The sequence below is a fragment of the Lagenorhynchus albirostris genome, chromosome 6 (genome assembly GCF_949774975.1).
Source record: "Lagenorhynchus albirostris chromosome 6, mLagAlb1.1, whole genome shotgun sequence".
In the NCBI taxonomy this organism is placed as follows: domain Eukaryota; kingdom Metazoa; phylum Chordata; class Mammalia; order Artiodactyla; family Delphinidae; genus Lagenorhynchus; species Lagenorhynchus albirostris.
Genome location: NC_083100.1, coordinates 60627851 through 60640764, shown reverse-complemented (window position 1 = coordinate 60640764; position 12914 = coordinate 60627851). Strand labels below are relative to the sequence as shown.

The following is a 12914-nucleotide window of genomic DNA, read 5'->3' as shown; positions in this document are numbered from 1 at the left end:
ATCTAGAATTAGTCAACAGAAAAGGCATAATCTTCCAACAGGATAACGCAAGACCATATGTTTCTTTGATGACCAGGCAAAAACTGGTACAGCTTGGCTAGGAAGTTCTGATTCATCTGCCGTATTCACCAGACATTGCACCTTCAGATTTCCATTTATTTAGGTCTTTATAAAATTCTCTTAATGGAAAAAAATTTCAATTCTCTGTAAGACTGTAAAAGGCACCTGGAACAATTCTTTGCTCAAAAAGATAAAAAATTTTGGGAAGATGGAACCATGAAGTTGCCTGAAAAATGGCAGAAGGTAGTGGAACAAAAGGGTGAATTCATTGTTCAATAAAGTTCTTGGTGAAAATGAAAAACGTGTCTTTTATTTTTACTTAAAAACCGAAGGGACTTTTTGGCCAACCCAATACATCTTTAAAATTGAGTGATGTTTGGAAGAACAGCTGCACTCCTCTCACCTGGTGGCACTGACAGCATTCAGCCAAACACCCACAGGACACTCCACATTCTATCACCACCCGTACCCAGGATCCTGAGGGTTGGGTTCTCCTGATCAGCCTCACGGGCAGCCACTCTTCCTAGTGTTTATCTGGTGGCTGCTTACCATGTTTCATTCAGCAAAAAGAGTATTCCTATATTCCACAGTGCCTGATATTCTATCAGCAGAGACTCATCCTTTTTGTTTAAGGTTATTCTCTATTGAAATATATAGACTTTTGGGAGAAGTAGCAGATTGTGCTTTAACAGTCATTTATACTGTAGTGTGATCGAATTCATCAGTAGAAACTCAATAATTATACATTTTCTTTCCTCCCTGAAATGAAGAGATGTAGAGGAAACAGGGAAGCAGAAAGTGTTTGTGGTGAAGAAGTGCATACAACCTAATCATCCTCCTATAGTCCAACCTGACTATTTTTCACACTGTCAATTTCCAGCTAGACAATCCATCAAAGCGTCCAGAAATGAGTCAAAGCGTCCAGAAATAAATCTCTTAAGGAAGAGATTCAGACTGTCAGCACAACCCTCGAGGCACCCCAGACTTCAAGAGAAATTCCCAAAGTTCAAAAATAGAAACAGGGTCAATACCTAGGAAGAACAAAGGAACCAAATATCTGATTATAATTTAACCACTTAGGTCACATGTCAGACAAGGGAACAAGTCAGGTTCATGGGCAAAAACCTCTGGATATTACAAATGGAAACAAATAATTAGTTACATGGAACACAGAGAGCATGACTTGGAAGATTTCTGACAAATGTACACAGTGTTGCAGCAAAGCTGAGTTAGGAAATTTCTTAACCAAATTAAAACTAAAACCACTGAGAAAAAGAATATTTATGATATGCAATGGTTCTTTCATTAGAAGAGAAACACTTACAGCATCTAATTGGGGTAAAGAGGAGAAACAACAGTAAGAACTAAGCAAAGGTCTTAGTCTACGTCCATTATTTGTCCTACATGAAAAAAGTTAGCCAAAGACATGAGTTTTCTCCCTGAGAATGCACTTGGGCATGTGTGCAGGTATAGCGGCAAATGCACGTAAGTACACATGCGCGCGCGCACGCACACTCACACAAAGGGAGTGCGCCAAGCTACCTCTTCCATAAGAACTTTGGTTGCAGAAAGATGAAGACCCAGGTATGTGCCAGGCTGACAAATATCATGAAGGAGAATCCAGAGCACCCTCTCTCTCTGACCCTCAGGGAATCTTCTCTGAATTAAAAGCTGCAAAGGTCACTGACCTCATCACCTCAGGTTCCACAAGCAACTGAGGAGGGTTTAGCCAAGACTGTCAGCCAAGTCAACTGGAAGCCATTAAGGGTTTCAGGGACAAAATGGACTAAATAAATCTTTAAAAAAATCATGTACTACCAAATGTGAAAGGAACCCCACAAATAAGATGAGTTGAGCTGAAAACTTAGATTTGAGAATTGGTCTAAATCCAATGTCATGCTCACACTTTAAAGACAGAATCTCTTTAAAGTTCAGAATTGTCAATAGCTTCAACATAGTTATGGTTGTTTGCTCTGGTCCCTAAAAGGAGGAAAATTATAATTATACCACAATGGCTTACTCAATCCTACACCTAAAATACAAGGGTCCAATTAATCAGTCACCTCACACTTATTTTAAAGTTCCAGTCAATATAAATATAGGGTAACTCTACCCACTACTCTGTTTTCTGTGGTATTTAAAAAGAAACAGAATTAGAACTCTAAAAAGTGTAAAAGGTAATGTTTTAGGAGCTTCTAAGAATACTACCTCTACAAAAATACTACCTCTTTTCTGCCTCAAAACCAGTGAGATTATGCAATGAAATTTAAAAAATGATTCCTTATTATCACTGAGAAAATCTGCTTAGAGTCTCTTGAGTTCAGGGGGCATGTCACTCAGATAGTATATCCAGCGTGCAAAAATCCTAAGGAACATATTTGCCGTGAGAAATCGTCAGTATTAATACTTACACAACCTCCAGCAAGGACTTCTGCTAAAAGTGGAATGGAGCCATCTCTCCTGGTAAATTTGTCCCGGACAAAATCATTGACCTAATTAGAAAGACAACATCAGTTAACCAGAATTCCCAGTCATTACCTTTAGTAGTACATTACTGGTTTTCCCAAATCAGCAAAATATTTGTCTCATATAAAATTTAAAATTAGCAAATGACTACAAATAAGTTTAAAATTGTACAAGTGCCTTGATAGTGTGCTAATCTTACCAGCATCAGTTTTCACTTTTGGCTTAATGATAATCTAAACAAAGGACATAAATTCAATGAGAAAGAAACTTACAGTCAGTTTAATGGCCTTTTCTGGAGCAACCCCTATAAGTTGTGGTATCAGACCTAGGTAAACAGAGAGAATCGTTAGCGGTATAGATGTACTAGACATGAATACACAAGCCCAACAAGGTGGTTGTCCCCATATTATTTACCCATCAAACATTTTAGGGTTTTTATTAAAATGGGAAAAGTGGCTTATCCTAAAAACTATGCATATGTATATAATAATTATTCATGTCAAAACAATGTTATACTTCTTGAGGCTATAAATCCTTTTCTTAAGCATGCCTCCTTTAAAGCCTGGTTATCTAACACCTCCCAAAAAGTATGAGGAAAGAATGGAACCCATGGATCTTGTCTACTCCCAGAACACTGCCAATAGCAGGGAAACCAGATTACCTCCCTTTACAACCAACAACATACTAACATACACAGACGCTTTAGAGAAGCCAATGTTGTATGCTTGGAAAAGCTCTGCAAAGCGTCCTGTTAAGTAGACCCAGATTTTGCCACAAATGATGCTACCTGCATAATAGCATACAGTGGCTTGGCTAATACAGAAAACCAACTCCCATCATTTTCTCTTTACAGAAACCCAGAATTCAGTACTCATTTATTTAAAAGAAAGCCAAGGGCTTCCCTGGTGGCGCAGTGGTTGGGAGTCCGCCTGCTGATGCAGGGGACACGGGTTCGTGCCCTGGTCTGGGAAGATCCCATATGCCGCGGAGCGGCTGGGCCTGTGAGCCATGGCCGCTGAGCCTGCACGTCCGGAGCCTGTGCTCCGCAAAAGGAGAGGCCGCAACAGTGAGAGGCCCGCGTACCGCCAAAAAAAATAAATAAAAAAATAAAAGAAAGCCAAAACTGCAAAGAAAAATGCAGTTTTAAGTAACATTTAATGGGTATCTTCTACAAGCAAAAACAGCCCATTGTTAGCCTATTTGCTAATATATGTCAAACTTAAGACATTTCAAAAGATTTCTCCTAAAACAAAGGAAATCATTATTCTTAGAAAGTTAAATTTTCCAGGCTGGCTGCAAAAGAAAAAATATATAAACAACTCAACATCTGTAGCTATTCATAGGGCTCAACTTTCTAAAGCACACAGATTATCGAAATCGCTAAAATACATTTTTTGCATACATCTTTTAAAGATGCTAACAATAAACATACTATATCCTTTAAATCACCCAGCCAAGGGGAAGTTATGTATGTGTTTGCATGCTTGCTGCTGATCTTAAGCCTACTTTGAGGATACTGCTGAGTGATTTTCTGTAAGTTGAGAACCAGCAAGTAATCGTACATACAGCCTACTGTCAGTCAAACTGAATTATCAGTGACAAACACAAATCTGCACACACCTTTAATGGGTAGCAAACTGATTTAAAAGAATAAATCAGCAGATGGCAGTCTTAACTTTCTAACTCTCATGATTATCAGGCCCTATTACTTTTAAGCTGACTCCCATACAACCGTGTCAGCATGTGTGTTTGTTTTACTACTTGTCTCAATAAGGCTCACGGAATTTTAATAAAGTATTGATTTATGTCATTTTATCATTGTTGCCTATAAAGAAATTTAGGCTAGTCTGTCAACAATTTTGTCAATCATCTGACAAAATAATGGACCACTTCTAAGCAATATATGACAATCTCAACAATCACAGTGTTCAGATACAGGACTCCTACAATCTCTCACTTAAAGGACTGATTTTATCAGCTCACATTCTGAATCAAGCTAATGATCCCTCCGCACCCTCCACCCCCAACTTGCTATACTGGACCCATTTAATTAACATGACATCTCTCCCAAATGAAATCTCCTGTAAGCATCCATCCATTGAGGAGGCTAAACTGTGAGGTGTATGTCTAGGTTCCTTCTCTTTTAAAGTATACCAAGGAGGAAGAAAGATTCTTACTCAACAAAGAAAGACTGGAGATGTCAAAGAAGCAAACCACCATAGCGCCACTTAACCCTCAGATTCCCTATTAAATAAAATCTAGATATGCAGTGTTTAATACAGTCTAAAACAAGCACTCACATGCACAGATCTGCATTCTAACAATGCACACCTCTTCCCATGGAGTAAATGTCGTACAGCTAGATTTCAGACGGGCTAGAGTTCTGCATATCTGAATAAAATTCATCACATTCTTTCTCAGGAGCAGGGTATTGAGCCTAGTTTGATTCCAGAACAACTCTCTTCTCTTGTTCTATACAATGCCAAAAATGAACATCCTCATGACCCTCTCCTTCAAGTATATTAGAACTACATTTTCACTTGAGTATCTGCACATAATGCCAATCAGAAGTGTTTTTCCTCCTGGTCATGAGCATAAAGCTTTGCTCAGGCCCAGTTTTTCTTTCCGAGGAAGAGGTTCTAAGCCAAACAGTTCAGCAGAGCTCAGAATGAGCTCAGGATTAATGGGACTGTGTGTGCGAACAAACAAGTACAGTAAATTACATAAATGCCCTGGAATTGAGCATGTAGAAAGTTTTTCAAAGAATTCCAAGTGGCGCCCAAAGGGATTAAAAAATTAATCTCCCTCCCAAAGGAAACCCTAAATTCTAATGTGAAAACATGTACATGAAAGTCTCCCTCTCCTAAGAGAACAAGTTCCTACAAAGCCGATGGGGGTGGGGAGAATTCTGCATGGGGTTGCTGCCTCTGATGCCGATAGCAGTGTGCTCAGCTTAGAGTTGGTGGTAACATTCCCTGCAAAAGAAAATCTCTCTGCTTCCACTCAGTGCCTCTGAACTACAGGGAGAAAAGGAGCAAGAATAAGATTTGGAGCAAAAAGGTTTTCTTTTCTTTCTTTCTTTCTTTTTTTTTTTTTAACCTTCAGATGACTCACTGGTCTCCCTGGAAGAGACAAAAATGTGCAATATTTCTTTCAGGTGAAACAAACAGAGTGTAAACTCACCTTCAAGTGGCAGCCTGGTTTCTATTTCACAAAGGAGAGATATATTTTTCCTCTCTAATTCTTTGAGAAAAGAAGCTCTCTATTTCTTAGCTGTCATCCTTGTATTCCACCTGCAGACATGTGCCTTAGTTTGTAAGAGCATGGTGACCACCATAGACCCATGCTGGGGAAAACACAGGCTTTAGATTGCAGGAAGAAGAAATAAAGACCTTGTCTGCAGACTAATATTGCTAGTTACCAGCAAGAATGTAAAAAGGGAAATTAGCAAGGAGGAAATAAAAAGAGAGAAACAGCCCTAGTCTGACTGAAAAGGCTATGCACTGATTTTCACAATCAGTGAGTCTGAAACCTGCTGCTGGTGAGATAAACTCACTAACTTCAGCAGCTGAGATCTGCTTGCTCACCCCGGTAGAGTCCAAAGAAGCCCTCGTAACGCAAGACTTTCTTAAAACAGTCGAAGCTGTTTTTGTACATCAGCTCCCCGACAACAGAGCCGGTGCCACGCTGATTCTGCATGCGGGTCTTCACCAGGTCTATAGGGTACACCGCAGTGGCTCCCACAGCTACAAACGAAAACAATTGTTAGGCTTAAAAGAGAGCACAATTAAACGGAGAAACTGTAAGGACAACAAATCTCTAAATCAAAGGACTAGAAAACAGAACACAGTATATATCCTCGCCAAAGAGATTTTACGTAATTTTCCCTTCTTCCATACACAGCTGAAGGATCATAGGCTAGCAACCACTGGGATCCATAAATACAGCTGCTTCCGAGAACAACTGTAATGGATTTTCAAGTCATCACCAACATTAGATAATCAACACTCAATTTCCTTTAACAACATTAAACTCTTATATATAACGTATTTCTTTATATTTTCCATTAAATGCCTACATATTATACCCAGTTACCTCTTAAAATAACTATATATCTACACATAGGTGGCTGCAATTTTAAAATTTAGTTTACTACAGCATTTTGGTAAATTAACCTTAGTTGCAACTATAATATTGGAACCAAATCTCAACATGACCCTCCCCCTACTCACAGCATTCGGTTTATAAAAATAAAAAGCCCGGGCTTTAGAATTTCTCAGGGACTGAAAAATTTATAACATGAATTAGAGTATTATATTTTTCAACTGTTGAAAACCAAAACATGCTTTGCAACTTCTAAAACAGATTGAAAAGAAAAAATAATAGTTTCATCAGTTTAGACTTCTTTTGAAAAATCATAAGTATTTTAATCACACTACTAGGTTCTTCTCAATAAAGCAACTTCAGATTTTATACATTTTCTGTGAAGAGATTTAAGCAAAAAAAGCCTCTCAAGTTTTGCCCAGGAGCAGGGAAGAGAGGTTCATTTTAACAAATAACCTTCAAGTCTAGATATTCTTCAGCCAGTAAAAGATGAGGTGGGGGGGGGGAAACAAGCAGAAAAGCAAAAGTGAATCACTGTGAGAGGTTGTTTTATTTCATAAGGTTCTGGAATTTGTACCCCAAATCTTGATCTCTTACCTGCCCTCACTCCTAACACCAGAAACACAGTCTTATTCTCCATTTCTTCGTACTGGCTTTAACCAGTATAATTAAGGGGAGTGCAGCACGCATCCAAGACTTTCACATGATTACAGAGGTTTTGTCTTGAAGACAGACTGGAGCCAGAGGGGCCACGGCTGTGCTATGACAAGTCCTCTGATCGTAGGTAAAAATAAAGAATACTTCAGAAAGCCCTGCAGTCGTGACCCTTGGGAACAATGAACTGAACCTTTGCTGATCTGTCCCGGTCTAGTGAGATAATATTACATGAACGCAAGCTTGAAACAGCACATAGACATGTCACTCACCTCCAGCAACTGAGCCCAGAGTGAATCTGTAAGCAGACTCAGCAATCTGGAGCCAGACAGGCCTGCCTAAACTGTGAGATTGCTGTGGGGAAGAAGAAAACATGTGAAAAATTTTGGAAAAGCATACGGCGAATGAAAAAAGCTATAATTTGGCTGTGTTAAGATTTTGAAATAGATACTCCTATTATTAGCATTTAAAACCCATATCTGGCCAAAGAGACACAGTAGCTTTTTCCCCCCATTTGCACGAGCCTATTAACGCCTCATTTAGCTGCTACTACTGGGGAATACACTATCATTCTACAGAAGTGAATCTTTCAGGTAAGTAAATATTTCAGGTTTAAAATCATTTCCCCCTTCTTTACTTTAACCAACTTAGAATTTTAAAATCTTTCTAAAATGTATAAAAACTATCGCGATTCCTAAATCAGATAATATTGATAATTTTCCGCCTCTGATGACTGAAGGTCAACATATTCATGCGTCCATCAATTTCTGCATCGAGATCTAACGCAGCTGTTTGTGCTATCTTCCCACGCTTGACAACTATTACTTCTTTTACCAACAGCCTCCTAGTTTGATTTTGCCGCTTCTCATCTGTCAGGGCTGGAGAAATCACATAACCAGAATTGTTAGGATTATATGTAAAGCAAGGTCAAGGACTTCTCTTTTGGGCTAAAGTGAAAAACTTTAATAGCTGCTATTTCAAGGGTTCAGAGCCTTTGCCCCTTTATTTGAGGCTTTGAAGCTCAACCACTGAGGTTATCAATAGATAAGTATAGTATTTCTCACCTATGCTACTGAGCATTTGCTCTCCTAGACCTATGTATTCCTCAACTCTGCCTACGCAAAGAAAACACCTGAGGGACCTTAAAATATATAGCCCTGAGGCCTGGGGTTTATAAATTTTTAAAAGGCTTCCAATCATTCTGCTGTGTAGTTAGGTTGAGAACCACTGTCCTAGCCATGTTTGCAGTTCTAACATAAAATCTATGTTGAAAATAAAGCTAATGGGAAAAACCTATTGTGGTTCAGAATGTTATTTCATTGGTACCCCACAGCATAAAGGACTTGAAATAATTTGTCTATATTAGTGTGTCAGTCTTGTTCTTTAATATTTTCATTATGAAAATAACAGTTATGTGTATAAACAGTCTGAAATAAAGGAATAAAATACTGCTTTATCATAAGAAAACTTGAAAAATAGCAACTTGAATGAGCTTTCAAAACACAGCATAATAAAAATGTTTAGATACTCTCACTAGAATAATTTAGAATAATTTAATGGAGAGGGACTCCTTGCCTAAAATCTAAAGAAAGAAAAAAGTAAGCTAGTCTACTCTCATTTGCTTTCATTTGTACAATCTCTTCAAAGTTCAATTAAGGAAGCTAAATATGGCAAAACCAGATATTTATAAACAATTTGGGAAGCAGCCTACAGAAAGGTATTATCTGTCTTCTTGTTTTGTAAATTTTGCACCACAGTAAGTATCATTTCTGTTTGAACAAAAGCATCTGATATCTAAATATTTAACGTTTGATTGTGATCTCTGTAGGCAGAGATCTTTAAAAGCTCATTATGCTTGTCATAGTGTTGTGGTTCAATATATTCTATAGTGAAGGAAAATAAGTAATGTTTGATGAAAAGTCAATAAGAAACCCTTGGAAAATCTGGCAATTAGTCAAACACCATTACTTCAAACAAAATCACTACATATTTTATAAATGTCAACTGTCCCAATATACCAACTTTACTATGATGAAATTAGGTGAAAGCATACATCTATTATATCCAAAACTGAATTTAATACATGGAAGAAACCATCATAAAAAAAGGCGAAAAACTGCACAAAGACATAATCATGATTTTGTAGGGAATACATTTTTTTCCTAGCAAGTTAGCCCAAGCAACTGCATGGCCATCCATTACGTTTGATCTACATGCTGTAACAAAAGTGAGCAATTAACAATTTAATATTGATATTTTATTTGAAATTTAATAAGGGAAAGAGAATATTTTAACAAAACCTTGAGTATAAGCCTAATTTTGACTCATTCACAGAACAGCAAAAAATATGCCGTCCACAAAGATATTTTTTGTTCCATTTATTACTATGATAATAATACTAACTTTAGACTGTTTAGAGATTTGTTGTCCCCCAAAAGGTGAAAGTACTTGACCAAGCACTCAGGACTGTTGCCCTGATGCAGCCCTCAGGGGTCCAGTGTTTTTCAATCTTCTGTAAATAAATTCCCTTGTGAGACCATAGAAGGATGCTTTACTCTCAGCAATTTCTAACCACAGGGAGACCACACTGTACTATTTTGCCAGTCAGTCCACTATACATACAAAGGTAAGATGGCCACACTATGGACAGGACAGGCAACTTGCCAAAGGTCTCACTGTGAAATAGGGAATAAGCAGAGCAACGGCCCCTGTCACTCCACTGCATTCTCCATTATAACTGAACACTCGTGCCAGGCAAAGATTGTAAGCACTTAACTCCAATATATGATTTCATTTATAAATTATATGCATGTTTTACTGTACTAATTATATACATAAAAATCTAATATATATTATTAAATTACATATAATATACATCTAAACATACAAAAATAGAAATTATAAAATAATGAGATGAAATAAAATGATTTTTTTAAATTTAATTTTGCATTTATTAATGTAAAACCCTTCTCGGTATCACTTTAAAATATTATATTAACTGAATATGCTTCAGTTAGTTTTTCAAATATTGATTGAACACAATGCGGGTAATGAGTTAATTCTGATACTCTGTTTCAAAGACAATCCAGTTGAAAACAAACGCAATCTGTATCTCTGAGGTAAAGATGATGTTCAACATCACACATTTTAAAGAAATTCAAGTTATGGCATTTTGGCTTAGATTTTAAAATCTTTTATAACCAATGTGGCTGTTATACTACCTATATAGCATATATGTTTTTAACTTCTAAAAATGCACACATAAAACTTTTTTTCTGAAATCAAAGTTTCTCAGTCACAAAACTGGGTGAAAATAAATCCATTCTCGTAGATTATGAATTATTTTCAATCATGACTCCTTTCAAAAGAATATGTTAAATTTAAAACTCACCGACTAAAAAGAGCTATGGTCCCAAATATGAATCAAGTATTGGGGAGGGGCAAGATAAGGGTATGGGCCATATGATATCACTGATATGTGGAATCTAAAATACAACACAGGGCCTTCCCTGGTGGTCCAGTGGTTAAGACTCCATGCTTCCACTGCAGGGGGCACAGGTTTGATCCCTGGTCAGGAAAATAAGATTCTGCACACCATGCGGCACAGCAAAAAAAACCAACCAAACAAACAAAAAACCCCGACACAAATGAACATTATCTACAAAACACAAACAGACTCACAGATACAGAGAACAGACTTGTGGTTGCCAAGGGGGCCAGGGGGTGGGGAGGGGGGACAACTGGGAGTTTAGGATTAGTGGATGTAAACTATTATATATCAGATGGATAGAGTGTGTGGGATAGTGTGGTCTTTGTGAGCTTCCACCATGGCGTACCGGGGCCAGGGCCAGAAGGTGCAGAAGGTGATGGTGCAGCCCATCAATCTCATCTTCAGATACTTGCAAAATATATCTCGGATTCAGGTGTGGCTTTATGAGCAAGTGAATATGCGGACACAGGGCTGTATCACTGGTTTTGATGAGTATATGAAGCTCGTATTAGATGATGCAGAAGAGATTCATTCTAAACCGAAGTCAAGAAAACAACTGGGTCGGATCATGCTGAAAGGAGATAACATTATTCTGCTCCAAAGTGTCTCCAACTAGAAATGATCAATGAAGTGAGAAATTGTTGAGAAGGCAATGCAGTTTGTTTAGGTGTCCTTTGTTAGAAGTGTAACTCTAAAGCATTTATTCATATTGTTTTGCTCACCTTTATGTTATTACCAGATGACAATAAATGCTGTGGGATTGTTTTTATTTTTAAAGAAATGGATAAACAACAAGGTCCTACTGTATAGCACAAGGAACTATATTCAATATCCTGTGATAAACCATAATGGAAAAGAATATGAAAAAGAATATATATATGTATAACAGTCACTTTGCTGTACAGCAGAAATTAAACGCAACGTTGTAAATCAACTACACATCAATGAAATTTTTTAAAAAACTAAAAACAAAGGGAGGGTAAGTGAGTAAGAGACACAAGCTACTATGTATAAAATAAATAAGCAACAAGGATATATTGTACAGCACAGGGAAATACAGTCATTATTTTATAACATTAAATGGAGTATAGTCTATAAAAATACTGAATCACTATGTTATACACCTGAAATTAACGTAATATTGTAAATCACCTATACCTCAATTAAAGAAAGAATCAAGTAACCACTAATTCTCTTATTCATACAAAAGCTTTCTCCTGTGTTCAAGCACATATATTTTCTTTATATGTTCTTCCTTTAAAGAATGTTTATAAGCCCTAAAAAATCCTATGAAAACTGTAGGATTATACTGTCTTTAATTCTTAGCTAAAAACATCTCTAACTATAAATACCCAAATGCCTTTTGAAAATGCCACCTCTGTCCTTATTAAATTGCATCCTATTTTTTAAAAAACATACAATATACAGTTACTAAGGGGTTTTTTTTTTAGGCTTAGCTATCACTATAACGTATGGTTCACTTATATTCAGGTATGTAAATTAATATAATTAATGCTATGGATTTCATTTCATGAATATTCATAAGTAGAATGCTACTGTAGCTGTCATCTCTATTAATGACTGTGTACTGAATTTTTTAGCATTTAGGCTGAAAGAAAATCTCAGCACTAAGAAGATCACCTACCGTGAGCAAATGGGCCAAAGGAAAAGGCACTCTTTTCCTTAAGGTTATGATTATGATCATGGTGATATTTAACAAGATTAATTAAGTGTTTTTCAAAGCAAAATAAGAGTTGAAAATCTTAAATGATTTTACACCTGCTGCCTAAGCGTGTGTGTATGATAGGAAATGAGGAAATGGCTCGAGAGCTCATTGAGAGAGGAGAAAGTTCTTGTACTTTGTTGTTAAATGTACCTTATCCTATAAATGAGAATTAGATAAGGCAAGATCATGTCAGTTAACAAGTCAGGCACCCTGCCCAAACCAAGCCGCTTCATGGAGTATGCCAACCCAACGATGAGAACTCCCTCTTCCAAATGGCACACTATTGACGGATAGAAGGAAAGGAAGGAAAAGCTGAAGTCTTTTATACTGAGCATGGGTTGTGGCGGGAGAGGGGAAGGCTAGACTTTACACCAACTAAAATGTGTGACTGTAACAGCAAAATAAGCTTAGGGA

At 37.2% G+C, this 12914-nt stretch overlaps 2 protein-coding genes across 3 annotated transcripts in view; one reads left to right on the top strand and one right to left on the bottom strand.

Moving 5' to 3' along the window:
• Positions 1 to 12914, bottom strand: part of SLC25A12 (solute carrier family 25 member 12) — a 90684-nt gene that overhangs the window by 19965 nt on the left and 57805 nt on the right. For both annotated transcript variants that reach the window (XM_060152647.1, XM_060152648.1), the window contains exons 10-13: positions 7557 to 7638; positions 6114 to 6272; positions 2799 to 2851; positions 2472 to 2552 (exon numbers count right to left, since the gene is read on the bottom strand). In XM_060152647.1, coding sequence (XP_060008630.1) covers positions 2472 to 2552; positions 2799 to 2851; positions 6114 to 6272; positions 7557 to 7638 — 375 coding nt within the window. The remainder of the gene's footprint in view (positions 1 to 2471; positions 2553 to 2798; positions 2852 to 6113; positions 6273 to 7556; positions 7639 to 12914) is intronic.
• LOC132521776 (small nuclear ribonucleoprotein E-like) lies at positions 11081 to 11507 on the top strand. Its single transcript, XM_060151438.1, has one exon. The coding sequence runs from the start codon at positions 11112 to 11114 to the stop codon at positions 11388 to 11390; it is 279 nt and encodes a 92-aa protein (XP_060007421.1). The 5' UTR covers positions 11081 to 11111; the 3' UTR covers positions 11391 to 11507.

What these genes read in the sequence shown, in the direction of transcription:
- LOC132521776 (XM_060151438.1), top strand. Translation starts at nt 11,112, where the DNA reads ATGGCGTACCGGGGCCAGGGCCAGAAGGTGCAGAAGGTGATGGTGCAG.